This window comes from Equus asinus, chromosome 10 (genome assembly GCF_041296235.1).
Source record: "Equus asinus isolate D_3611 breed Donkey chromosome 10, EquAss-T2T_v2, whole genome shotgun sequence".
NCBI classification, from domain to species: domain Eukaryota; kingdom Metazoa; phylum Chordata; class Mammalia; order Perissodactyla; family Equidae; genus Equus; species Equus asinus.
The window spans coordinates 10160675-10188099 of NC_091799.1; the positions used below are offsets into that span (position 1 = coordinate 10160675).

General features: G+C 63.7%; 2 protein-coding genes across 25 annotated transcripts in view; both read left to right on the plus strand.

Moving 5' to 3' along the window:
* EXD3 (exonuclease 3'-5' domain containing 3) overlaps positions 1–20034 on the plus strand; it is a 95498-nt gene extending 75464 nt beyond the window's left edge. For 16 of the 24 annotated variants that reach the window (XM_070518289.1, XM_070518284.1, XM_070518285.1 and 13 more), the window contains 5 exons: positions 2474–2527; positions 2763–2894; positions 17447–17540; positions 19330–19368; positions 19653–20034. In XM_070518289.1, coding sequence (XP_070374390.1) covers positions 2474–2527; positions 2763–2894; positions 17447–17540; positions 19330–19368; positions 19653–19948 — 615 coding nt within the window. In that variant the 3' untranslated portion in view covers positions 19949–20034. The remainder of the gene's footprint in view (positions 1–2473; positions 2528–2762; positions 2895–17446; positions 17541–19329; positions 19369–19652) is intronic. The other 8 variants (XM_070518300.1, XM_070518296.1, XM_070518298.1 and 5 more) reach the window with 1 other exon arrangement.
* Positions 20035–24812: 4778 nt separating this feature from the next.
* On the plus strand, positions 24813–26221 carry NRARP (NOTCH regulated ankyrin repeat protein). The gene has a single exon (XM_070518320.1). It carries the CDS (start codon positions 25013–25015, stop codon positions 26069–26071), a length of 1059 nt encoding a protein of 352 aa, XP_070374421.1. The 5' UTR covers positions 24813–25012; the 3' UTR covers positions 26072–26221.
* The last annotated feature ends 1204 nt before the right edge of the window (positions 26222–27425 follow it).

Below are 27425 nucleotides of genomic sequence, written 5' to 3' on the forward strand. Positions count from 1 at the left end.
GTCACCCTAGAAACCTCACCATGTGTATCTGAGTTGACAACATCTGAAGTTAAAATTAATACAGGGATCTTAGATCAGTTTCACCTTCTGACCCCCTTCCCATCTTACCTGCTATTATTTTCCCATATTTTAACACCATGCGATTTCTCTCAATTCTACACATTAGACACTATCGTATTTGTTTTGTGTATTCCGTGGCTTTTAGAGCTGATGTTGTGTGGACATGCACATGCATGGCAGACCTTGCATCAAGACAAGGCCAGCTCTTTCTTGCTAAAAGGACTTCCTTCACCAGGTCCCTTCACTGGGGCCGTTTTTCCCTGAAGAATCTCCATGCCTTCTCTCTCCTGAAGGAAGATGTTGCTGGGTTTATGATTGCAGTCTGACAGAACTGTGACAACAGCCATGGTCCTTTGGGGCCCACTGTCACTGCTGAGCCTGTCACCAGTGCTGCGTCACCTCTGGTGGCCGGGCTGCTTTCCTCCTGACTGCCCTTCCTTGTGTTTACTTCAGCTGTGCTTGTTGGTTTTTAATTTTGTTTTTTATTCATCACGCAGGTGTATATTTGTAGCCACTTGATTTAGTGCTTTTTTCTTACCTTTTTGTGGTAAAATATACATAACTTAAAATTTATCATTTTAGCCACATTTAAATGTACAATTCAGTGGCATTAAGTACATTCACCATGTTGTGTAACCGCCTCCACTGTCTGTTCCCAGAACAACTTCATCATCCAAACAAAACCTCCGCAGCCGTGAAGCAGTCTTTCTCCATCTCCCTGCCCGGCCCCTGGTGACCGCTGTCCCACTTTCTGTCCCTGTGAATTTGACTCCTCTAGGTCCCTCATATAAGTGGAATCAGACGATATTTGTCCTTTTGTGACTGGCTTATTTTGCTGAGTTTAACTCTTTGAGAAACTGCCATACTGTTTTCTGCACCATTTTACGTTCCCAACAGCAATGGACAAGGGCTCCAATTTTTCTACATCTTCACCAACACTTATTTTTCCTTGTTAAAAAAATAAAAGCCATCCTAAGGGGTGTGACGTTGTGTCTCATGGTGGTTCTGATCTTCATTTCCCTCATGACTAATGATGCTGAGCATCTTTTCAAGGGCTTGTTGGCCATGTGTGTCTCTTCTTTGGAGAAACATCTATTTGAGTCCTTTGCCCATTTTTCAGTTGGGTTATTTGCTTTTTTGCTGTTGAGTTTTAGGAGTTGTCTATATATTCTGGGTAGTAATCCACGATCAGATATATGATTTGCAAGTATTTTTGCCCATTCTGTGGGTTGTCTTCTCACTTCCTTAATAGTGTCCTATGATGTACAAAAGCTTTTAATTTTCATAAAGTCCAATTTTCCTATTTTTGATTTTGTTGTCTTTGCTTTTGGTGCCACATCCAAGAAATCATTGCCAAATGCAATGTCATGACATTTTCCCCTACGTTTTCTTTTAAGAGTTTTGTAGTTTTAGCTCTTATGTTTTTGAGTTGGCCCCTAGCATGCTCCAAAGATAACTCACGATTTTTCAGGATGCATGCTGAGCACATCGATACACCTGTCCTTCACATTTCTGCCCATTGCAGCTGTCACCCCACTGATGTGCACTTGCCTCCCCCCCCCACCCCCCTATGGCATGTGGGAGCCTTCCTTGGACCCTGGGTCCTTCTGACAGGACACTTGTAGACTTTAACACTTCTTTGCTTTCTGATATGATGAGACATCCAAGCTTCACTTTGTGCATTTTCTGCTTCAAGCCTGGAGTCAGCTATTTCTTTAAAGAGCCCTGGTTCCCTTTGGCGTGAAACCTATTTAGAAACCAGTCTGGGCACAGGTGCTCACGGCCACAGGGTTGGTTCTTGCTTGTAGGCCTTGGCAGTGGGCAGAGTGATGAAATACGTTTAAATATTTATTTATAAAAGACATCAGAAATTCATACTGAAGCTTTCTGTTCAGATCTGGGGTTTATTGTGTAATCTCCTTAATTTTAGTCCATATCTCCTTTCTCTCAGCTGAAAATCCTAACACTCAAACACCAGCATTTTCTGTGTGTTGTATGTCACAATTCACACACGAACGTTTCAGAATGACAGTCTCAATATCGTCACCAACAACAGCACGACTGCAGAGTTTTTCTGTCTTTGGTCTGTAGTGCGGCCCCCTCAAGACACATGGTCAGTTTCCCGTGTTTTGATGTCACTTGGAATACTGCTCTCTTTGTGGTTCATTTGTTTCATCTTCTTTGGATTTTTAGAGATTGGTTTTTAAGTTTAATTTTGTTTGCGAGTATGTAAAATGTTTGCATGATTCTAAGACCAAATCTGTCAACCAAGGTAATGCCCAGGGCTTGGGCTGCAGACATCTGACGGCTGCTCGGGTCCCAAGCAGAGGCAGCTCTGGGGACAAGCGAGGGCCTGCGGGTGTCCTGGGAGCCGGCACACTCCCCTCACCTGCCGCTCTTCCCTCCGGCACAGGTCGCCAGGCAGGAGGGGAGGGTCATCCTGACGTCAGGGCTGCCGTACCACAAGGTGAGGACCCCGCACACAGCTGACACCTGAGCCTCATCCTCCCACTGGGGCCTCGGCCCGGCCTAACCCTCTGCCACCCCCACCTCGGGCTCTGCTTGCCATGGGGCCGATGAGGGTGGGGCTAACCCACCCAGGTGGCCAAGGGGAGGCTCTTGACCTCTGAGCTGGGGTGGGTGGGGCGGGCCTGGGCAGGTTCTGGGTTTGTGCCCACCTCTCAGCGGCCGCATCTCTGCAGCTCCGGGCCCAGGTCAGGGCTGGGCGCTGTCTCTCGGTGGACTGCTCCCTCAAGGCCCGGCAGCAGGCGAAGGCTGTGCTCAGGCATTTCAACGTGCGCGTCACCCACGCCGACATCTTCAGCCGCTGCCAGGTGGGTCCCATACGCCCCGGGCCTGCCAGGGAGCCACCTCTGTGACAGGCAAGGCCCATCATGTCTCTGGCCAGTGGCAGGACGGTAAAGGCCATGTGTCTGAGCAGCGGCTGCTGCCTAATTTGTGGCCTTTTTACCTCTTCCTCCCACCCCCACCCCGACACCCACACGCGTGGCCGGGGCACTGCATTCTGGGGTCAGGAGGTGGCAGAGCCTTAGCCAGCACAGCCATGAGGGGCAGCTGTGGGCTGAGGGGCAGCTCAGATGGGGTGTCCGTTCAGATTTGGGGTATTTCCTCCTGCACCCAGGGCTGGCCTCCTGTGGGGCTTCTGGATGGAGTAAAGGGACCCAAGGAAGTCACATCTGGCTGGCAGGTCCCATTTTCTGAGGGCAACGTCAAGAGGCCCAGATGGCCATTGGGTCCACCCTGACATCTTGAAGGGTCTGGGCGAGGAAATCCTCAGGTTGGGACAGCTGTGTCCAGGGTTGAGATCCACAAGGGGCCTGGGGCCAGGGCGCCATGTGCTGACTCACGCTGGGGAGGGGCTCCCTCCTCTCCCTCCCCTGCGGGCCTGGGGGCACTGTCCCAGCTCTGGAGCCCCCATCCTGTCAGGCTGAGAGGGAGGTGACGTGGCCTTTGTGCCTGGCCCTGCCAGGCTGGGGCGTGGCTGCTTGGTGTTGGGGTCTCCACGGAGTATGGCGGGCAGAGGGCCGTGGGGTCAGTCCTGGCGCGCCACGCTGGCTCCTGATGCGGAGCACCAGCTATTCCCAGAACATTCTGGAGTTCGGGCCACCATGATGACGTTCCATCAGGAGCAGCTCTCCAAGTCCAGCTGTTTGGTGGTAGCTCAGCCCCACCTCTGGGTGCCAGGGGAGAGGCTGGCCCCACCCAGGGCACGGGCGAACGCCGCCCTCCACTCCGTGGCAGCTGCGTAGTGCCATCTCCATCTGAGTTTTGCTGCATCCGTGCACTTCTGTGCCCAGTGCCCCCAGGGCCACGCCCAGCAGAGTGAGGGAGGAAGGAGTGGAGGCTTCTGTTTCCAGGCCAAGCCCCGCCGCCCGCCTGGGGTGCAGTCTGTGCAAACCCCAGGCCCCTGCACTGCCAGGATGGCGGGGAGCTCACTCGGAGCCTTTCCTTAGTGTTGAGCTCTGGGAGGCAGGAACCCCGTCTGCCGTCTCTTTGTCTGTGCTCAAGCCCGAGTGTTGTAAAGACCCCAGGACGTCCGGACGCCTGGGAGGCATTTTAATGAGCTTTTCAGAGCCTCTGCTGGTGCATTTTCTTAAGAAAACAGGAAGGTGGGTAGCTGGGAGGAAACCCCCGCTGGCCCCCCAGGAAGCCGCGTGCTGGGGAGCAGCCTGACGCTCCTTCAGACCCGCAAGGGCCAGGCACTGCAGGCGCCCTCTGTGCCCCTGAGCAGACGGGGGGGGGGGGGGGGGGGGGGGGGGGGGGGGGGTGGGGGGAGCCTCCAGGCCTTGCTGCCCCCACCTCCCCCCTCCCCACACCGTGGGCACTGCCTCTAGGCCCCGCCACCAGCCATCACCCCACCACAGCCACAGCCCCCTGGCTAAAGGTGCCCTGCCCTGCCTGGGGGGAGAGCAGGCTGCAGGACCTGGCAGAGTGAGAGAGCCCGTGGCCGCGTGGGGCCGCTTCAAAGGCTGAGAGGCAGAGCTGCACCCAGATCAGGGACCAGCAAGTGCATGGGCTGGAGAGGGCAGCGCTTGGCCGCACCAGGGAGGGCCAGCGTTGGGATCCGTCCCGGCTGCAGCAGAGGGGACAGACTCAGAGTGTTCTGACGCAGGTGGGGGGATGCGGGGATGCAGGAGACCCGGGAGCAGGTGCTGTGTGTGCCCAGGCGGGACGCGGGAGCAGGTGCTGTGTGTGCCCAGGCGGGAGGCCGTGGTGACTTGCACCTGAGTGGCAGCTGCAGCAGGTGAGGAGCAGAGCGTTCAGAGCACGATTCAGCGCCTGGCCAGCTCCTAGGGCTTAGGCCGAGCCCCTGGCTGGCGGGGAGGGAGGGTGCTGGCTCTGGGCTCTTGGGGGTCTGGTCTGGAGGGCATGTCAGGCACCAGCCTCCTGGGAGCACCAAGCCCTGGGCAAGGGCAGTGCGTAGGGAAGGGGATCATGGGGTGCCTCGGCCCCAACTCACTGCCCAGCTGGGGGCCCTGCCCTGCGCCATCTCTGTTTGCAGTAAACATGCATTCTGCATGTGGTCAGCTGGTAAGAGGACAGAGACAGGGCCCATGGCCCTGGCAGGAAGCAGAGGCCGAAGTGAGGGGCTGGCCACTGCACAGCAGCAGGCGGGAATGCAGGCGTGAGGCTGGGCCCAGTGTCCGATGGCCTTTGTCGGCCCCTGAGGCCCGAGGCTGTCCAGCTCAGCTCAGAGGAAGGCAGGCTGGGTGGGCCCCAGGGCAGGACCCTCCCTGGGTGGCAGATAGCTGTTGGGGTGGTCCATGATATGCACAAGGACACCGAAAGACCTGCACGATGGGGCCAGGATGGCAGAGAGGGGGTCTCTGAGAAGCCAGGGTTTCTGAATTGGAACCTGGCCTTGGTCACCACGGAGGTGTCTTGGGCAGGGCGGGACTGAATTCGCTCCACGTCAGCAGACTGCCAGTGTTAGTGCTTAGGCGGGAGGCAAGGTCGCCACCGTGGTTCACAGGCCACAGACTCTGTCACCGTGAGCAGAGGCAGCTCAAGTTCCGTCGTGTCTGCACCAGGGCTGGGTAGCCTCAGGCTACGTCCCACCACCTGCTCCCCTAGCCCCCAGCCATGCGTTCTCAGCCGAAACCCAGGAGCTCAGCCTGGGCAGCGGCCAGGAACTCTGACCACCAGCCCTGCACACCAGTGGCCCCCTCTCCCAACCCGATGCCTGGAGAGAAGCTGTTCTCAGGGCCGGCCAAGGTGGACCTGAGGCCCTCCCATAGGTGGACACCAAGAAGCCCAGCAAAGGTGCTTCACGGACACCCAAGGTGGTGCCTGAGGCTCAGCACAGTGGCCGGCCAGCTCCTGCATCTGCAGATCTCTGCTCCGCCCACAGACCCCTGCTCTGCCACCATAGGCTACAGTAAGGGCGGGCCTGGAGCATAAGCCCGACTGGGCATCAGAAGGTGCTGGCCGCTGGCCAGCAGAGAGCAGCACACTTAGGAATGACCCCAAGAGAGCCTGTCCTGTGCCCCCAGCGGGCCTGAGCACTCTGGATGCTGGCTCTGAGCCGTCACTGCCCCCGGCCCAGGCCAGAGCTGGCCACCTCCCTGGAGAGCTCCGGCCGCCAAGCTGTTTCCATTCTCTTTTCCTTCCTTCTGCTATTTTGGTGCTTTTCCCGAGGGGAAGCCCTTGACACACGGAGCGTTCCCAGAGAGAGCCACTGCTGTTGGTTGGCGGGCCGGGTACAGCTCGGGCCGTGAGCGGAGACGGAGAGGGCCGGGGTCTGTGCTTCGCCCCGGCGCCCAGCACCTGACCCCGAGCAGCACTGACGCTCCACGTGGCGTGTGCCCTGGGCGCTGGGATCCGCCTCTGGGGCATCAGCTCGTGAGGATGGAGACCCTCTCGAGGCCAGGAGCCACGTGGGAGCCTCTGTGGGCAGGGAGAGGGCCCATGGGTGCCCTGGGGCCCAGTGTTGAGGGGCCATGGGTCTCTCATTGTGACCCCTGAAGCTGGTGACCTGGGCCTGGGATTGTCCATCAGGAACGTACGCCAAGAGGACGTTCCCAGTGCCGTCCACCATGGGAAAATATTTTATCATAGAAATGTGAGTTAAAAAAAAAGCCTAAACAAGAACCCCTGACGTAGCCAGGCGTAACGTCTATTTTTACTGTCCCTCCGGTCCTCCCCCGCCGTGGTAGGGAGCGGGCCGTAGCCCCCCTGTGGGAGTGGGTGAGTGTCCTGGAAGTTGGTGACGTCGGCCCCCGGAAGTGGGCACCCAGGAGGACAGTGAACTCGAGGAACTCTCAGGGAGAGCCAAACGTGGGGCCCCCAGAAGGCAGAGGAGGCTGCACTGGGGAGCTGAACCTCAGGGGCCAGGTCAGGGCACCCAGGAGGCCCCAGACTGGGCAGGGCCTGGGAGGGAGGTGGACGCCGGCCCAGGCTGCTCTCTGGTGGGGAGAGGGATACGAACAGAGGGCCCTTGGGACGGGGAATGCAGGGGACTCCCAGGCAGCCGCACCCCCAGTGCCCACACCCAGAACCTGGAGGCCAGGCCCAGGGGCCAGCTGGGGCGCCTGTGCCCGGCCCAGTCCCTGGGCCTGGAGACCCTCCCTCTATCCTGATGACTGACTGCAGACGGAGCGACGGAGGGACGGACAGGAAGAGGCGCAGCAGCCGCTGACCCCGCCCCTCCCCGGCCTTTGTGCTCCGCGGCCCCAGCCCCGTTCCCACACTCAGTGGCCCTGGGGTCACACAGGCACAAAGGCTTCAGGAGGGGCCGTCACCCTGTGCAGGGAGAGACCCAAGCCCTCTGGCTCCGGAGGCTGTGCTGGGGCCGGCCTTGGGGTCTTGGGAGGAGAATGCTCCGGAGCAGCAGCGTGGAGGGTTCTGGCACTGTCACGGGGCCTCACGGGCAGGCTTCAGCAGGACTGGGGCCCGGCACACCCCCAGACTCGGGACGCTGGCCAGGGTGATGCCCTGGGGGTGACAGCAGGGAAGGCCCAGGCCGGTCACCCCAAAAGGCCACCCCTCAACCCTCCCTCTCTCTTCCAGAAAAGCCCTGAGTCTCAGCCAGAGCCTAGTGTCAGTTCCGCCAGGTGGCCCACGGGGGGACTGAGGACCTGGACCCCACTGGCCTGGGGGCCCCCCAGCTCCTGGCGACCCTGACCCTATCCCGGCTGCTTTACAAAGGATCCTGGCAGTGCTGGGCCAGCCTGTCAGCGACACCCACGACACCGAAGCAGCTGCCACTGGACGCAGCCCCTCCAGCAGGCAGCTAGCACCACCTGCTCCACGGGGATCCTGCCCCAAGCCACCCTGTGTTGTCCAGGAAGTGTGATGAGGCTACACTGGGCCCTCTGCCCCCAGCCCACCCCTCCCGTCCCCCTCGGGTGTGTTGTCCCTTGGAGCGGCCTGGGCTGAGGGACCCGCTGTGGCTCCTCTGGGCCAGCGCCTGGGGAGGGCAGGTGCGTGAGTCCCCCCCACCCAGCTCCCAGCTCACCTCTCCTTCTCGAGTCTGTCCACATGGGGGTGAGCCAGGACCCAGCGGTCAGCACCACGCCTCTCTGGACCTTCTTCCTGACAGAGTGCTTCAAATGGGTGTTCCCATCAGCCGTCTGGGGTCCCCTTGGAATGGGGCTTCTCTGGCTGTATTCCTACACGTTGACAGGAGAGTGAGCACAGGGTCACTTTCAAAAAGAGCTGACACACTTCAAGTCAAAGCTCAGAGGGCACGGACACCCCCAATGCAGGACAGGCACATAGCCCAGACAGGTGCTCCCTGCTGCCCGGGCTGCGTGGGGGGGGACAGGACCGCGGGCATGGGTGCATGGACACGCAGGGTGTAGTAGACAGCTGGCACCCTGGATGGACAAAACCATGGCCAAGACGCTGAGTCAGGCCAGTGTGACATGGGCCTGAGGTCAGGCTGCCAAGAACACGGGGAGGGGCAGGAGAGGCTTCTAGAGCCAGTGCTGGCTGCCCCAGGCAGAGCTGGCCATGCGGGCTCTCTCGGCACTGTTCTCTCAGCCTGTGGTGGTGTCCACATGAGGCCAAGGTAGGCAGCAAGAGAACACCAGTCCCCAAACACAAAGTCTGGGGGTCCTTCCCTGCACATCTCGGCATGCCACCATCACAGTTCCACTCCCTGAGGCCCCCAGCCACAGAGCCATCCGGCAGCACTAGCCAGATGTGTCAAAGGCCAGCTCCCAAACCTGTGGCTCACTGGGCCCTGAAGAGGTGGGGAGGGTGAGCAGAGCCCCCAACGACCTGCCTTCCACAGGGCGAGGGGCACACGGCGCCGGCCAGGCCTCTATCCCAGTCCGGGGGACCCCGAGGTGCAGGGAGGTGGACAGCCCTCTGAGGTCCTGTGGCTGGGGTTGGGTTAGCAGCAGGTTGGGACACACACCCTACCCTGGATGTCAGCGCACCGCGGCCCCAGAGTTAAATCGCACGAAATTCAAATTTCAGCTCCATAAGTGAAGTTGTGTTGGCAGCAGCTGTGCCTGTGGGTCCACACACTGCCCACAGCTGCTCTCGCAGGGCCCACGCGGCAGTTCCAGGAAAGCCCCTGCCTCCCTGCCCGCCGGGGCCCATGGCATGGACTGACTGTGCCCAGGGGCCTGGCTGGCATCGGACGGGGAAGGAGCACTCTTCCTCTGGAGCAGCTGCCAGCTTCAGAGCGGAAGCAGGGCCTGGGAGCCAGGGGGCAGTTAGCTCTTTGTTGGGTGGCCATGGGGCCTGGCTCAGGACAGCAGACCTGACCTCTGCAGACCCCCTGTCCTCTCAGCCCTGGGTGAAGGAGTCAGGACTTGCCTGGCCAGCCTCAGAGTGTGAGCCAAAAGCAGCCAGCCCCTTGGGGCTGCAGATAAAGGTGGCCGTGGGCAGCCGTGCAGTGGGTCTGGGAGGGTCCTCAGGGTGACAGAGCAGGGTCTGCTGGGCAGCCACTACTCCATCTGTGTCCTGACAGGCCAGACGGCCAGTGCAGCAGGGCACCCCGTGGTCGGGAGGCAGCAGGAGCAGGAGAGCATCACCCCACCCGCACCCGGCCACCTTCCCTCCCCAGCTGCAGAGTGGGGCAGGCTGGGGAGTGGGGGCGTGACTTCCTGCCCCCAGCAGCCCTGCCCACTGCCCACCCACCCGCCCTCCTGAGGCAGGGATGCTGCGGTGGAGCTCTGCCGCGTCCATCTTTGGGCACATCTGGGACAAGCACAGACCGCGAAGGTCTCCAGGGGAGGCAGGGCGTCCTCTGGAGCAGCATCGCTGGAGGGGACTGGGGGCCCTGCCCTGGGTAGGATGGGGCCTGGGAGGGGCCTCAGGAAGAGGGACCCAGGAAGGGAGAGGCCCGCTTGAAAGAGCCCTGCGCCCCTCCCTGAAGGCAGGGGAGCGAGCGGCACAGGGTGCATTGTAGGGGCCCTCAGGGAAGTAGGGAGTCAGGCTCTGGCAGGGACTGCTGCTTCCTCGGCCCCAATCTCAGGAGGCTTTCCGGGGCACCTCTCCTGCTTGGCATCAGTCAGTGGCTCTGGGAGGGGATGGAGATGGGGGGAGCAAGAGACCCCTACCCCTGCACTCAGCCCAACACTTACCCCCTCCATCCTGCCAGCCCCCCAGTCACACCAGCCCCCTGTCCACAATGTCCTCCCACCGACGACACTGGGCTCCTCATCACACCCCAGCATAGCACCTGAGCTCCCAGCCTCTCCACCTGGTCTGTCAAGCCCCAGTTTAGATGTCACCTCCTCCAGGAAGTCCTCCCGGCCCCCAGCTCAATCTAGGGAACACCATTGCCCTTTGGAGCAGCACTTTGGGACTCCCTTCTCCCTGGGCCTAGAGCACAGGGGTCGGGGATGGTCTCCTGGCCCATGTGCTGGCCTGACTTGAGTGGGTGACAGGTCCAGAGACTTTAAAGCAGATTCAGACTGCCCAGCTGCAAGGCGTTGGGTTCAGGATGTGCTGCCTGCTGACCGAGGACCGGCTCCACTTGTCCGTGGGAGGCGACAAGGGCCGCCCCCGGGACAGCTTGGCTTCGGCCCCACCCCCACTTCCCCAACTGGTTGGCACCCCCACCCCTGCCCCACGCCCCTGGCTGGAGAGGTCCCTCACCCCACCTCTGCCCCGTGCCCCGTGGCAAGAGGGGTCCCCCATCCCACCCTCCCCGCTGCCCCCCGCGAGAGGAGTGCCCACCCCACCCCCGCAGCCCTGGGCAAGAGGGGTCCCCCACACCACCCACCCCCCGCGGCTCTCGGCGAGAGGGGTCCCCCACCCCACCCCATCCCTCCCCCGCAGGCCCCCGCGAGAGGGATCCCCACCCAACCCTCGCGGCCCCTGGCGAGAGGGGTCCCCCATCCCACCCCCACACCGGCGCGGGAAGTCGGCGGCGGCCGTTTGCTTTTGAATCCTGCGGCGCCCTCAGTGGTCCTTTCAAAGCCGGCGGGGCGGGGTGGGGGCCGTTCCCAGCGCGCCCCGCCCCTCCCCCCGCTTTCCCACGCGGCCGGGCCGCCGGCGGGTTCTCACGGCCCGCCGCCCCTCCCCCGTCTGGGAACGGCCGCCGCTGGGGGTGCCCGGAGCCCGGGATGGGGCGCCTGGCGGGCTCCTCGGGGATAGGGGTGCGCCTAGTGTGGGTGCTGGCGGGCCACGGGGAGGGGTTCTGCCTGTGGGGGTGCCGGGCGGCCCCCGGGGGGGGGTATGTACCGCCTAGTGGGGGTGCTGGGGGGCCACGTGGGGTTATGTACCCCTAGTGAGAATGCTGGGGGGGCCACGTGGGGGGTATGTACCACCTAGTGGGGGTGCTGGAGGGCCATGGGGGAGGTGCCACCTAGTGGCAGTGCTGGGGGGCCACAGGGGGTATGTACCACCTAGTGGGAGTGCTGGGGGGGGCCATGGGGGTATGTGCTGCCTAGTGAGAATGCTGGGGGTCCACGAGGGAGAGTGGTATGTGCTGCTTAGTGGGGGAACTGGGGGGCCACAGGGGAAGGGGGGTCTGTGCTGCTTAGTGGGGGTGCTGGGGGAGGGGACTGTGTGCTGCCTGGAGGGGAGCTGAGGGGGCTCAAGTGGGGTGTGACTGCCCCCCAGGGCCTGAGGCCAGAGGGCATCCACTGGCCCAGATTGTATTTGATATCATGCAGGACAGGTGGTCACCCCCAAACACATGTCCGGGAGAGACCTAGGGGTCCTGGCATGCCTGCCTTGTACCTGGGGACAGTGAGCGCTGACCTCCCCCTGGGCATCTCTCACTGCCTGTCTCTTCTTCTCAGCAGCCTGGGAAGGCTAGGGCACCGAGTTTGGCAAATACAAAACCCTACCGACCATGAACCTCAGGAAACAGCAGCCACATTCCCAGGCAGAAAGTATCTAAGCATTATCTGAAATTCAGTGAGGGCCCGTGTTCCCCTGGCCCCCCTGGAGGGGGCTGTGACTGGCCGATGTCAGATTGAGTAAGCGTAGTGGGAAGGCTGGGCCCTGTCCAGGCCCTGTGGCTCACATCCCTTGGCCTGCCTGGATGGCCATCAGCCCTGGCCCAGCCAAGTGAGCTGGATCATGGGGTCTCATCCTGAGGGGCCTTAGATAGCCCAGGCTGGGCTGCCTGCCCTGCTGTCCCCACACAGCGGGGTCTGCATGTCCCAGTCCAGAGCGGGCCCTGGGCTGTGGCTGGTACAGTTGGAGGAGGGTAAAGGCTTGCAGGCCCGAGGGACCCAGGTTGGGTAGTGGGCGCAAAGTGAGCCATCAGGAGGCCGGCCTGCCCATCCCGTCTGCAGGGCTTCCCAAGACTCAGACCCTCCCGTCTGCTGCTGGCTGTCTCCCTGGGCAGGCAGCGCCTCACCTTCGGGACCTGGTTGTCGTCCCCACTGCGTCCTGAACGCCTCATTTGTCCTTCTGCCCAGGGCTCCCAAGACATGGCTCTTCTGCCACCCGGAAAACGGAGGCCCCAGGAACAGAGCTCCCACACTCCCCGTGGGTGCACGCAGGCTGTTCACACACAGACACGCTCCCACTGTCGGGGCAACACGTAAAGTCACATCCACTCACACTGCCACACACAGGCTCCATGTTCGAACCTGACGCGCCCAGTCACACAGGCCCTGTGTCCACACGCATGACACACACAGTCACACACACTCCCATGTTCACGCTCCTGATTCACGCTTACACAAAGACACACTCAGCCACTCTGATGCTGGGCGCTCTTGCACTCCGAGTACCTGGGTGCCTGTGAGAGAGACACCTGCAGAGCCACGGCCCCTGACCCCCCAGGGACCTGCACTGAGCAGTGCCTGAAGGCCAGGAGCTTGGGGGGGGGAGCCTGCTGGCTGGGGGTCTGAAAGTCTGCTTCATGGGGACAGAAGACCACCATGTTAGGTTTTAACCCCCACCTCCACCCTGTGCATGCCCGTGCACCATCCCCAGCCCCACGCTTCCCTGGGGGCCTGGGGCCTGGCCCTTCTGCCCCTAGCATGTGCCCCTCACGGCCCTTGAACCTATCTCCAGTGGAAAACCTGGCCAAACCTGGAGGAGCTGCGCCCAGTGCTGGGGCCAAGAGGGTCTTCCCAGCTCCTGGGCCACGTCACCTTTGGAGGCAGATGGCAAAGGGCCCCCACAAGGTGCAGCAGGGACAGCGTGGGAGAGCGAGGTGTGGAGCAGACCCAGGCCTCAGCCGGCAGGAGGGCGGAACCTAATTGCTTCCTCTGGGCCACAGTCCCGCCCCATCCGGCGAGGTGTCAGGCCAACAGCCCAGGCCAGGTGTCTTTCATCCCAGCACTTTGTCCCTGCACCCAGCACCATTTGTTGGGGCGGCTCTGGGGGGTCAAGGTGGACCGGCCAGCCTGGGGAGGCGTCAGGACCCGCCCGTCCCAGGAGGGCAAGGGGGGACTGTGGGGGGTGGTGGTTGGCAGGGACCAAATGGGCAAGTGCCCTGCCGACGTGACACTGGTATCCTGAAGCTGAGACTCACCCGTTTCACCCCCTCCCCTGACGTGAGTGTCTGCGACACTTGCCTTGTGTAGGTGTGCTCATGGAAGGTGCTGGAAGCCCTCAGTGCCATGCTGGCTTTTCTCACCAGGTGCTGGGATGGAGAGACGCCTGTGTTCTTGGGTTCTTCCCCTTTGCACTAAGTGAGCAAGAAGTGACCCATTAGTCTAGAGCTGGCACAGCTTCCCAGCCGAAGCCCCCCTCCTCCCTGCCTGTGGGGTCAGAACGGGGTCTCCCATGGCCTGGGCAGCAGACTGCCCGCCTCCATCCGCCACACAGGGGCCTGGCTCCCACCGGGTGGGGGCCGCAGGGGTGGCGGGGCCCTGCTCAGAGCCCCAGCAGCACAAGCCGTCAGGCCCAAGCTGAAGTTTCCACAGCCTGCCCCTTGCTTGGAAGCAGGGGGTCCCACCCCATCTTGGGGAGCCAGCGCCTGGCTGGGCACAGAGTACACAGCCCTCAGAAGCATGCCCAAGGGGCCGGCCATCTCCCAGCTGAGAGGTGGGCCGAGCCTCTTGGCTCCGGGGCCTGCTGGGCGGGGAGAGCAGGGCTGTGGGAATTCCCGGGCAGTGGCCGCAGGAGGAGGGGGCGGGGCGCTGGCTGCTGGTGGGGTGCGGAGCCCCACCCAGGTTCTCTCAGGAGTGGGCCCTCCACTCGGCTCCCAGCCTGGACAGGCTACTTCCTGCTGCCCTGCTCCCTTGAGAACAGGGGTTCTCTCTCACGCCCCATCCCTGGGGGCCCCAGGCTCATCCCACCCTCCCCTCTCCCTCAGCCCCGACTCAGTGAGGCTCCGGGTGTTTATGGGTGGCCGACAGGCCTAGTCCATCTGGACTCTCTGGCTCTCAGCCCCGGGAGGGACCGGTGGGCTCCAGGGAGCAGCACGTGCAGGACTCCTCCGCGGCCACCGCCTGGCCTGCCCACGACGTTCCGTAGCCCTGGCTGGGCCTACCCGAGCCTTCTCCACCCCCACACTTGTGCACCAGCCGTCCATGTTCTGTGTGTGTACAGCAGACACCTGCAGGCCCACGTTCAAGGGCAGGGCAGGTGGGGACACATGGTTCAGCATAGACACTGTGACTGCCCCGCTCTGCTCTGGCTCTGCTGGCCCAGATCACTCCCTGGGCGGACGTGGCTGGGATTCCTGGGCCCAGCACGGAGAGCAGGCTGGCTCCAGCTGCCCCCCGCCGAGTCACAGCCTCGCTTGCTCGCTTGCTCGGAGGAACTGGCAGGTGTCCCAGTGCCTGCTGCTGGCCCTCCTTGCGCCGGCAAAGCCGAGCGCAAGGCTTGGTGCTCCAAGGCCAGGGTGCACCCCAGCAGCCCTTTCCCACCCTCCTCAGGTGTAGGGGCAGCAGGGGCTGCAGAGAGTGGACTGCCAGGTCAGACCTGCCTGGCTGCGGGTCCAGGGGCCCTGCCAGTCTCCAGGACCGCCCAGCCCCGGGGAGGCAGCCTCACGCCCCTGCCTCAGGCGGTCCCCAGCTGTGCCTTGAGTCGGCGGGCGGCAGGCAGGGCAGGCATTGGCTCCAGGCAGGGCAGGCGTTGGCTCCGAGCAGCGAGCAGCGGGAGCCAGCCGTGGGAACCAGGTCCGCAGGCGGACCCCTGGGACCGCAGAGCCAGGAGCCTTCCCAGCTCCTCCTGCCCCCACTCACCTGGCCCCTCCCACCCAGCAGGCTCTGGGGGCGGAGGCCAGCCCTGCCCTCAGGCTTTCTCTCCTGGCAGCCTCAGATAGGGTGTGCATGGTGGCCAGACCCACAGGACCACACCACCCATCCTCTGTCCAGGCTCCCTCACCACCTCCCACTGGTCTCTGCCCAGACCCACTGGCATCCTAAGGCTGGGGCTGCACGGGCCCCTTGGGGAAGGGGGCATGGCTCAGAAGCCACCTGCGAACACACCCCCTGGGGGGCAGTGTGAGGGCCCTGGTGTGGGGTTCTGGCCAGCCGAGAGCCGTGTAACCCTGAGCGAGTTACCAGTCTCTCCCGAGGAGTCTCTCTCTTCACTATGGGAAGGCAGAGGCTCTGCCTCTTAGTGTCAGAGAGGCCAGGCCTGCCCCGAAAGCCTCCGTCAAAAGGTGGCCACTGCCTGCCCATGGCAAGGCGTCGGGCAAGGGTTGCTGGACCCCAGAGTGGAAAGGAGATAGACAGGGAGGCCCTCAGTGCTGGGCCCTGCTGTGGATAAGAGACACAGGGTAAGGGGGACCAGCAGGCGCAGAACCGGATTTTCTGGCTAGGGGGTGGGCAGGGCCTCCCGGGGCCTATCAGGGTGACAGCAAGGCCCGAGAGTGGGCAGCTGCCGTGGGAAAACCGGCACCGGTGGTTCCCGAGGGTGGGGCCAGGTCCTTGCAAAGGGCACGGGGCATTTGTCTGCGTGTGGTGACTCAGCATGAGCTGGCGGCCCCGCCCAGGCGTTCACACCGGGCCCAGGTTCTGGGAAGGCTGGCAGACCCCTCACAGATGACCCCACCCTACCGTGCCACTGTGCCCTCCCTCCCACCCCTGATGGCACTGTCCCCTTGGGGGGCCTGGACAGGGAGAGCATGGGCCTCTGTGGCAGGTGGCCCAGGGCAGCACCCAGAGACTAGACTGCCCACTTGGCCTCAGCTCCTTTCCCAACTGGACCTAGAGTGACCACAGGCCAGATCTGCAGCCAGGCTCTGCCTGCACTCCTGTCCCAGGAAGCCCCTGGACCTGCGACCAGGAGGGCAGGGCCCACCTCCCCGTGCCAGAGGCCAGTCCAGAGTTTGGCTGGGAGAGGTGGCCAGGGAGACAGGAGACCCCCCAGACGGTTGGGGAGGAGGGTCCTGCCAGGGGATCAGCCCAGCCTGGGCCCAACCCATCCAGCACCCCCAGGCCCTGGCTCCCCCGCCAACTGCAATGCTGGAGGCGGAGTGTGAGGCCACCGGTAGTGGTGTCGAAAGCCCTGTGGGAAAAGGGCGGGTGGGGGCAGGGCGGGGCCCCTGAAGTGGGCACGCCCTGTGGCTCCAGGGGCCTGTGGCTGCCGCCTACCCACCTGCCCTGGGAGCTATGTCATCCAGGGTGCTGGCGCTCATCCAGGAGGGACGGAGGGAGTGATCACAGGAGCGCAAGTTGTGGCCCCTCCCCCTGTGGCCTGGGAACCCCCCATGCCCTGCCCTCAGCTTGCCCTCCCCCTGCAGGCTGCTCCCATGTCCAGAAGGGCTGTCTCCACGAGTACCTGTGTGTACCCCAGTCTCAGTGGGCACCCCACCCCTCCTGCCCTCCCACAGGGCCCTCCCCGCCTCGCCCTGGCAATCCTGGGGTCCAGACTCACCTCCCTGCCAGGCAGTGACCTTCATGGGGCAGCCCTGGGGTGGCCGCACTGGGAGGGCAAGATGGGCCTCCCAAACCCCCTCCCCATCCCCAGGGTCTTCATAAGGTCAGTGGGGCTGAGCCGAGCTTTTCCCAGGAGTGCACTGCAAGTCTTAGGCAAGGTCCCAACAAAGAAGCAGAAGTGGCTCACTTCTGACCCCTCGCCCCTGCAGGGGCGGGCACCCCGCACAGTCAAGAAACGTGGACGCCAAAATGGCCCCTGCTCGCCCTGTAGTGGCTGCGGGCTCAGGGCAGCTGTAGGGCTACCCACCCTGACCCTCAGATGCTGGGCCCTACATCCCCCACGGTGCTGAGCTGGCCCAGCCGGGAGGCAGGCCTGGCTCTGCCCTCGTGGGCTCCGGGGTTGGGGAGGACAATCAGGTGATGGCAGGGTCCCACAGGGGCTCAGGAGCCAGAAGAGGCCACCCAGGGCCCACTAGGAGCTAGTGGAGTCAGGGAGGGCTCCCAGGAGGTAGTGCATCCCGGGATCCTGCAGGGAGAGGAAGGGATGTGCCATTTTTCTCTGTGAAAAACCCTGGGCAGACCCAGAGCTGCAGGACACATGGGGCTGGGGCGGGGTGGATAGAGGGAGCCTCCCTTGGCCTCAGCACCTCCTCCACCCCCAGGCCTGTAACTGTGACCAGTACCTGAAGGTCTCCAAGGACATGATGAAGCAGCTCATGGGGCTCAGCGGCCACCAGGAAAGCCCCAGCAACACAGGCGAGTGCACCCCACAGTGTTAGGCGTGGGCTTGGTGGGGTCTGTGGATGGCAGCCCAGCTGCTGGGTGCCCCTGGGCTCACCTGCAGGAATGGCCAGCAGGATGCTAGCCAGGGGGCTGATGGCAAGGTACCAATAGGCAAAAAGTCAGCCCTCACGGCCAGGATGGGACCCCTCAGCCTCTGTCCTCTCTGGGGGTGTGCAGGCCGCCAACCCAGGGAGCCAGGGCACTCAGGCGCTCGGGTCCCCTCTGGGGCGGTGTACAACACCCTGTCTCCAGCGGGCCCTGCTCCACTGCTGCTCACCCTGCCTGCATGTGGAGTGCACATGCACACCAGCGCACACACGCACACATACGTGTATGACCCCACAGAGATACATGCACGCTCATTCATAGGGACACACACAGGAGCACACACGTTCGCTTGTATGCCTGTGCACACAACTTGAACATAGATGAGCCTGGCACATGGGAGAAAGGATGTCCACACCCCCCCCCCCACCCGGGGCAGGTCCTACCGGGGGACCTAGCCTCAGTTTCCCTTTTGTAGGTGTAGAAAAAGGGTGCAGGGCACCCAGAGCTTTGAGGTCAGCAGTCGGGGCAGTGAATGTGCCGGCTGTTCTACCACTGGCCCCCCACCTTCCAGAGAGAGGGGCCCAGCAGACGGGGGCCCTGGAGAGAGCCCAGTGGCTCCTCAGGCTCTGGACCCTCCTCAGTGTGGGGCAGGGATGGGTGCAGAGGAGGGCAGCTGGGTCCCTCTGGTGGGGTTAGCCTGAGACCTGGCTCCGTCTGCACAGATGGTACCCCTCCAGGACCCTGCTCTTGTCCTTCCTGCCTCCCTCTGAGGTTCAGGGCCACCCACACAGTTGGTGAGCTGTCGTGACAGCCTGTGTCCAGCCCCGGGCAGCTCTCAGCTTTCCACAGCATGGTCTTGACATGCCCGAGGCCCAGGAGGGGAGGAACAGAGCGTGAGCAGTGCCCACTGCAGGGGCTGCCAGGCTCCAGCCCCCTCTGAGCCCCCCACCCCACCCAGAGGCTCACACTTGGCCTGGGGGGTGGGCAGCACCCCTGTGGGCTGTCTCGTGTCTCAGGGGCCACCCAGTAAGGGCTTGGGCCAAGCAGGCTGGGGCAAGGCAGTGAGGCCAGCTGGAGGTCATGGCCTCGCTGGGCTCCAGGGAGGCTGTGGCGCTGGTCAGGTTCTCATCCATTCAGGTTAATCTGGAGCCATCTGTAGAGGAATGTTTGCTGAGCAAATTACGAGGGTGAGCAGGACTGGGGGGACCTCTCCCACCTGCTGGCCAGGGCTCCTCGGCCTTGCTGCCCTCGGCCCCACACTCCTCCCTCAGCCCCCAGCAGCCTGGCCGTCTCCCTGCGCTTAGGGGGGGTGGGGCCGTCTCACAGGGTCAGAAGGAGCCAGCCCCCAGGATCTCTCTAGCACCCCGAGCTCTGGGGGGCCCTGCTGCCGGCTGCCACTAAACTCGCTGCTTGGCAGAGGCTTATCTGCTCAGCGCCATAGCCAGCCGCCCCCACCGCACCGCTCTCAGGCCCCCGAGTGCCCCAATCGGCCCATCTCTCGCCCAAAACATGTTTCCTAAGGACCTTTGAGCCCCAAGAACCTTCCAAGGTGTGAGTTCCCATAGGAGGGGGCTGAGCTGGCACAGAAGCTTCTCGGTCCCCTGCCCTTTGCCCTCTCCACTGGGGATGGGGCAGAGGCTGGGCACTTGGAGGTGCGTGGTAGGCATGGGGGCTGCCAACGGCCCTGGGAGTCCCTGACATCCTTGATTGGCAGGTGACGAGGATGCCCAGAGCGAGGATGCCCAGGAGCCAGGTGAGCACTGGGGCCGCCCCTGAGGACTCACGGTGTCCCAGCACCTGAACTCACCCCAAGACAGTGTTTGGGTGCTGGCCAGTAGAGGGGGCAGCTCGGAGGGAATGGACCCTGTGCCCTGGGTCGGGGGTAGAGGCCGGGGACCAGTGGCCTGTAACCAGGGGCCCGGGTCGGATGAGGCAGAGGGTCTGGTGGGTGGAAGCGCGAAGAGGAGCTGCTGGGGAGAGCAGGTGGGGCGTGTGCCCAAAGGCCACGGCTCAGGGTGGCCGCCTCCACCTGTCCAGGCTCAGCCCCAGCAGAGGCCCCCGGGGGCAGCACCTACGACCCGCCCTGCCGCTGGCTGGAGGCGTCAGATCTGCAGGCCAGTGTGCCAGGCACACTGGGCAACGGCACCCGGCTGCAGCTGGCGGGGGTCCCCGTGGGCGTGCTGCGGCGGCCGGGGCTGCGGCACTTCTACTGCTGCACCGGCTGCGGCAAGGTCTTCTGGGAGGGCTCCCACCTGGGCCGCGTCACTGCGAACTTCCACGAGGTCCTGGAGGGGCCCCCGGCTCCTGCGAGTCCAGCCAGCAGCCCCTCCTGAGGACCCGGCCCCAGCCCCTTGGAGGTGGGCGGGCCAGCCGACAATAAAAGTGCAAAGGCGAGAGCCGGGCTCTTCCTGTGCTCATTCCACGCACCTGAGGCTCTGGGTGCAGGGGCCCAGCCCCCACCACTGCTGGGGAGGATGACGGTTTCCACGCGATCAGAACGCTCGGCCCCTGAGCCGAGAACTACCCGCTGCTCAGGAGTGAGGCAGGCCGGAGGTAGGAAGGGCATGCCCGGTGGAGGAAATGGCCTGAGCAAAGGCCCAAGGGCTGCACCGAAGTGCCTCCCCAGGTCAGCTGGAGCCCCTTGGGGCTGGAGGGGTGGGGTAGGACAGACAGGCCCCCCCCACCTTGCTGTGGCAGTAAATGCCACAAGCCTCCAGGCCAGGCAGGACAGGGTCTTCCCTGCTTCCCCCCAGCAGGTCTCAGGGCCCCAGAAAAGCCGGCCTCTAAACCCTCCAGGGGCCCCCAACTCCAGGGAGCATGGATGGTGGGATCCTGGGGGTCTGGGTCCTTTAGGCCAGGTTGGGGGCTTCCTAGGGACCAGGCTCCAGCCCAGCCAGTCTGGGAGGCAGAGGAGCTGCCCCTAAGGAAGGCCGCAGCCTGGAGGGGAGGCCAGCCTCCCTTGAGTCTGCTGCCCTGGCCCCCTCCCTGGCTGGGGCCTCACCCCTGGGCCTTTCCCTTACCCCCCAGGTTAGACCAGGGTGGCCTCTCATGAGAGAAGGCAGCAACCACAGCCACACGGGAGGGCCCTGCACACACGTGTATTTGCATCTCTGTTCTTACAACTACAGAAAGTAGCTGCTGCTGCTACGCCCACTCTGGGGGAAACTGAGGCTCAGACCCGTTGCTGACACCCGGAGGGCCAAGGGTACCAGTGCCAGGTGTAGCGGGGAGAGGGGTGCCAGAGGAAGGGGCCCCTGGGTAGGGGCTTCTGCAAGCGGCCAGCCTGGTCCCAGACTCTACCTCGCCCTCACCACCTCCTCTGGCTCACCCCCCAGGAATGCGCCCCCCCCCCCCCCCACATCCCTTTCCTGTCCTTCCTGCCTGGAACGGAAACCAGCTCAGATTTGGCTGGGGAGCACAGGCGGAAGCCTCCAGGCGGCTGGGGCCCGGAGCCAGCACAGGTCTGCCACCTCTGCCCAGGGCAGAGCACACCTACAGGCCCAGGTGGGATGGCCGTGGGCATCAGGTGGGCACTGGCAATGCCAGGCCAGCCTCTGCCCTGTCCTTGGGTTGTTGATTGCACTGGGGCTGGCCACTGCCTGGGCCCCCCAGGGATGCAACCCCAGTAGGGGTGGGGGCTCATGCCAGGGGGCTGCACAGGCATCCTGCCACGTTCCACATCCTGTCCTTTCCCTTGGAGTGCCCACCGTGTGCCGGGCGCCAGTCCACTCACCCCCCCGCAGCCCCGGGGCCAGCTGGGCCAGGGCGCCACTCCACAGATGGAGACGCCGAGGGCCAGCCCAGGCTGAGCAGGCAACCCTGGCCTTCCTCCTCCTGGAGGTCACTGCTGAGCCCGAGGTTCAGGCAGGGTCAGGCACCAAGGTGAACAGGTGAACTGGACCCTCTGTGGCTGGGGTGCTGCTTCCAGGAGTGCAACCTCCGGCCCCACGTCCTGTCCTGGGGAGGCAGCCCCAACCACACTCCGTCGCCTGTGGAGTTAAGAGGAAGTAGCCGGGATGCCAGACCCGCTTCCCAGCCCAGCTACATCCTGGAGACTGCTCTGACCCGAGACCCTGGCCTTGCAGCCAGCCCTGGACAGAGGCCAGAGCCAGCAAGAGGCCGGGGACCATGGGCTCAGGAGACGGGAGACCGTGTGTCCTTCCCATTCCTCCAGGCAGGTCTGGCCCAAGCCCCACTCTGCCCTTCCGCCCTGTGCAACTTCTAGAAAGAGGAGAGGGCAGCCGACAGGGACCTGTTCTCAGCGAGGTCCTCATGACAGCATCTGTGCCATCCAGCCTGCCCTCCCACCTCCCTACTCGTCTGCTGCCCAGACTAGCCGTGTCTCTCTGGGGAAACCCCCCACCTCTCTGGGCTCACCTGCTCACTGCCAGCCCACCCTGGTGCTGGGGTCCCCCCACCCTAGGTGCCAGCCCCCACCCCAGCTCCTGAGCCATCAGGGGTCAGCCCAAAGTGCCTTCCTCAGCCCCAGGATCCAGCCAGGGGTCAGACACCAGGCGGACAGGGTGGGCTGTGGCCCAGGTGCCAGGCCGTGCCCTGTGCGGCCAACCGGGTGGGCAGGAGCCGCCACAGCGAGTGTCTGCTGCAGTTCCGCCGGCGTCCTTCCTCTGCTCCGGCCGCCGCTGGCCCCGGGCAGAGTGTTTGTTATTTGATCTCTATCCTCTCGGCCCTTCTACCAGGTGTCTGGGCTGCTGGGAAGAAACGCTCTCCTCTTTCCCACGCTCCCCGACACATTTTAATGAATTAGCTGGAAGCCCCGCCCCCACTGCTCGCCTGCCCACTCACCCTCCCTCCCCTGTCTAGGCCTTTAAGGTGGCCGCAGGCCTCGGCCTAGGGCTGGCCAGCCACCCCTTCACCGCTGTTCTCCCCCGGCCAGCCCACCCAGACCTTCCCAGCCTGGGTTCCAGAATGTCCCCAAGCTGCCTGCATTGCTCCCTCACTGCTCACTGCTCTGAGACTCCAAAGGAAGGGGATGCCTGGAAGGCGAAGGGGACCCTCTCCAACTCTGGCCTTCACCCCACCATCACCTTCCAGGCGGCACCCTGGGGCCAGCCCCCCCGGGGGGACAGGGTGCAGCTTTGTAGTCAGGGTTGGGTGTGTCCCCCAGATCCCAAGTCTGGGGCTTCTCCTTGAGAGCCAGTGGACTCCTTGCCTGTTTGTGGTCGTGATGACAATGCCAAGGAACCCACAAACACGGGAGAGGGGCTTCTCTAAGCTGTGGGGCGGGGCCTGGCACATAGGGAGCCCCTCGCCACCCCTCCAAGGCATTTGGAGCAAATATCGTCCTTTTGGACGGGCCTTTCAGCAAACGTTTAGGAAATGCTTGCTGGAAGCCGCACGTCCCTCTCCCCATCGTGTCCTCAAATGGGCAGCTCTGGGACATGGGGTGTGGACCAGAGTGACTTGGCCACGGTGGAGGAGCACTAGCCATGGGCGACCCATCGGCTTCCCACGGACAGGGTGGCTGTCACCTGAGCCCCAGAGATAAGCAGCCGGTGGCAGGGGGCTCAGCGCTGGGTGCACAGCAGTGGGAGGTCCAGGCACCCCTGTCTGACCCTCCCTCCAAACAGGGGGTGGAGCAGGCGGTGACCTCAGACTAGGCTTCCGTGGCCACTCCAGCCACACTGTCCCTGCCGCGGCGCCTCAGCCGCCGATTTCATGGCCCGTGGTGGCGGCCGTGCGTTCCCACACTGAGCTCACAGGGCCCCTTTGTCCGCCTGCCCTGATGCCCGCCGCGGGTGTCAATGGGACTTTTCTCCCAGGCTCTGCTCCCGGGCCCAGCAGGGTCTCCAGATGCCCTTCTCCAGGCCAGGGGGCCTGAGCCAACCTGGGCTGGGGCCTGTCTGTGAGCCCACCACCTTCTAGGGGTGGCTCTGGGCATGGCTGGGACTTGGCAGAGACAAGAAAAACCCAGATGTGACCAGGAGTTCCCTAACTCTTGCCCACCCAAACGTGTTCTCAGAGCTGCGCCCTCCAGCCCAGCCCCATTCCAGGGAGCAGTGGCCAGCAGGGTGGCATGTGCCCAGGTCACAGCCCTGTGCAGGGACACACGCTTACTCTCTCCAAGGTTCCCTGTCCAGAGGTGAACATGGGCCCGAGTGGACAGGGCCCAGTGTGGCCTTGGGTCAGCCTCCCAGGCCACCCATGCTCTCATCCCTGGTGTTGAGACGGCAGGGTGTTGGAGGTGGTCAGGGTCCAGCTGTTCACAGTCCAGCAGCGACTGATCCCAGGCCCTCTTACTGGGCCCAGGAACACAGCTCTGCAGGATGAGCAGGATGAGGGAGGGGCTCCCAAGGGCAGCAGCACCCCCAGTCACACCCTTGGCCCACAGAGCACAGGGCTTGGGCTCAGGGCTCCCATCTCTGTTCAGCCCTGGGCTTACCCACATGCACACTGGGGGGCTCTTGGGGACAGCAGGTCTGAGCAGAACAGCTAGACCACCGGCTCAGGAAGACCCCAGGGGAGCAGCGAGGGTCAGGTCTAAGGGCAGCTGGCCAGAGGTGGACAGCCCTGGGGTGGCCGCCCCAGTTTTTCCTGCAGTTTGGCTGCGACCCCTCCCAGAGCACAGAGCAAGGTGGGGGCATACCCACGTGGGTCTCAAGGCGTGGAGGGCGTGGGGCAGACCCCACAGGAACCTGTCCCCCAACAAGGCTTGACAGGGTGCTCTCCCCAGCTGAGGTGCACAGCTGCCTCCCCAGGAATTCCCGCTCCGTTCTGAAGGAATTCAAGTTGCTGCGTGCTGGTCGCCGCCCTGCCTGCTGCTCTGAGAATCATTCCTCCTTAATTTCCAGCGACCACAGTCGGGCTGTAAACTGTAAAATCCTAACGAGGGAATTTGACGGCAGCGTCAATAAAAAAATGAACTTACAACTTGGAAATGAGTCATCTCAAGAGTTCCCTTTCGGAGCAATCCTTGGTGACTTTCCTGGGGCTGCTCACCTGGCCAGGCCTTACCTGTCCCCGTTCATGCTGATGGGGGTGGCCCAGGAAAAGGAGGAGGTCCTGCTGCCGACTGCACCCCACTGCGGAGCTTCCGCGGAACCCGCCCCAGCCCCGGACTTCCATCCAGAGACCCCGCGCTTCATCAGGACCCCGCGCTTCATCAGGACTGGACTGAAAGCTCCTCATACCAGGCGGGTTGGGGCGCAAACACGGGGTGACCCGAGAAGCCAGGGGAGCTGCCCTCGCGCGTGACGGCCCCGCGTGGCTTAGGTCACACGCCCGAGCTGCTCGTGGATTTGTCACCCGCGTGGGCCGTGTGTCCTGGGCGGGTCCCCAAGCCGGGCGTGGCCGGCGTGCTGGGGACGCGGAGGGTCCCTGGCCGGCGCTCCGGAAGCACGGAGCGACACCCGGGGTCTCTACCCCGGCCGGGGTCTGAGATGCCCCGAACCCCCACCCAGGGGAGGCCGCCCTCGGGGTCGCACTTGGCCCGGGGTCCCGGCCTGGGTCTGTCCACGAAGGGAGCCTGGAATTACCCCACGTGGCCGCAGGGAGAGTGGGCCGGACGACCGCGGCGGCGCAGCCAGGATCCCCCCACGGCCACCTGGCTCCCCGCCCCGCGCGGCCGCCGACCAGCGCCCCCTGCGGTGGAGTGCGCCGCCGCCCGTCCCGCCCCCGGGCTCGCCCCGCCCCGCCCCACGCGGGCGCCGCCCAATCGGCGGGCCGCCGGCGCGCGCGTCACGGGCGCCCATTGTCATGCAAATATAAAGGAGGTAAAAGGCGCCCCGGCGCGGCGGGCGGGAGAGCGCAGAGGTGTGTGGGGAGGCGCGCGGGGGCGCGTGGGAGCCGCAGCCGCAGCGAGCAGGACCAGGAGCGCGCGGCGCTGCCGCCCCGGCCCGGCCGGCCCCGCGAGCGCAGCGCCCGCCCCCGTCGCCCGCCCGCCGGGCGCGGCTGGATGCGGCGGGGGCCCCGCGGCGGCGGCCCCCGGCCCCCAGCGCCCGGAGCGCCCAGGGGCGGCGTGCGGGGCCCGGGGGCGCCGCGCCGTCCATGCGCCCAGGCGCGCCCCGAGACCGCCGGGGGCCCGCGCCGCAGCCGCCGCCGCCGCCGCCCGCGCTGAGACCCGGCCCGGCCCGCGGCCCGCGCCCGGCGGCAGCATGAGCCAGGCCGAGCTGTCCACCTGCTCGGCGCCGCAGACGCAGCGCATCTTCCAGGAGGCCGTGCGCAAGGGCAACACGCAGGAGCTGCAGTCGCTGCTGCAGAACATGACCAACTGCGAGTTCAACGTGAACTCGTTCGGGCCCGAGGGCCAGACGGCGCTGCACCAGTCCGTCATCGACGGCAACCTGGAGCTCGTGAAGCTGCTGGTCAAGTTCGGCGCCGACATCCGCCTGGCCAACCGTGACGGCTGGAGCGCGCTGCACATCGCTGCGTTCGGGGGCCACCAGGACATCGTGCTCTATCTCATCACCAAGGCCAAGTACGCGGGCAGCGGCCGGTGATGCCCGCCAGGACCCGGCCCCGCGCGTGTCGTCTCTGCTGTCCCTTCCCGCCAACTACCTCGGTGTTCGCCCGGGCCACGACGAGTCCGGCGCGCGCGTCCGTGCCCACGGGGGCCGCGCGGCGCCCGCTGCCCGGGGTCGGCGCCCCCCCGCGGCCGCCGGGACCCGCCCGAGAGCTTCCCACGGCCCCGCCCGCCGCCTCGCGGGTGGGGGCGGGGCGCGGGCTGCAGCCCCTTTGAAATTTGAGTCTCGATGCCAGCGAGTTCGGAATCCCGAGACACCGGATCCTCCGCTCAAAATGTTTTCGCCCGAAGGTGGAAGGACCCGCGGCCGGAGCCGCCGCCGCCGAGGAGCCACCGCGGGGCGTGCCTGCGCCGGGACGCGCGCCCGAGGAGGCGCTCCGCTGTTGCTGGGGTTCTAAACTATTTATCACGTGTGTGTATATTTGTGGGTGAAGTTTGTGCGCCTGCTTTTTTTGTTTGGAAAATATTGTGCGTGGTCAATGTGGTTATTGGGGGAGGGAGATGCATTTTTTTTTTCTAGTCTTAAAACTAAAAACTTGAGTCTCTCGTTTCTTGGTTGCACTGAAAATACCGCCCAGCCTGATGGTTTTCCCGTGCTCTTCCCTCTGCCTCCTGTTTCTCTTCCTCAGCCCTGTCCCCCTCGTCTCCGCCTTCCCCTCTCCCCTCCCTCGTCTCTCACATTCACACTCACACACACGCGATTCCGTGTGAGTTTGGGAAGCCCCAGGCCCCCCTCCGCCTTCTCCCGTGAGAGGTCACCATCCCCAGACCTACTGGTTTTGCAGAGCTTCCGCGGGAGCCTGGGTGCTCGGGTGTGGTGGGGGCGTGGAGGGGACCAGACTTTTCTAGCGGTTCTCTTATAGTTAACAGTTGGTTGCACACTTTTTTAAAAAGTAAATGGATTTGCCACGATTAAATGTCATAACATTTATGACAATATAAAATATTAACATATTTTAAGCCAAGTTTTAGGTGTATTTTTAAAATCTTGGTTATAAACCCAATTTTAAAGGGCGTTGTATCCAGCGTTGTGAAGGCAACAGTGTACCCATATTTATATTTTTATAAAATACCTATAAGACTGTGAATCGCTTGTGCTAATTGCTGAGTGAGTTGAAGGACCTGTTTGCCCCTGTTCAGCCTCCCAGAGCTTCAAGGACCCGATTCGAATCCGAAAATCCTGCCATGGGGGAGGGGCCGCGCGAGGACCTGGGCCGGAGGTGGTGCTTCTTCGTTACTTTCTGTCTCGAAAGGCGCCTTTCCTGGTCTGCGAAGTTCCAATTTTCTATGCAACCCCACACCCCTTGTTGTTTTGATCCCGAGAAATAAAA

Excerpts from the sequence above, each read along its gene's own strand:
- NRARP (XM_070518320.1), top strand. The coding sequence starts at position 25,013 with ATGCCCCGAACCCCCACCCAGGGGAGGCCGCCCTCGGGGTCGCACTTG.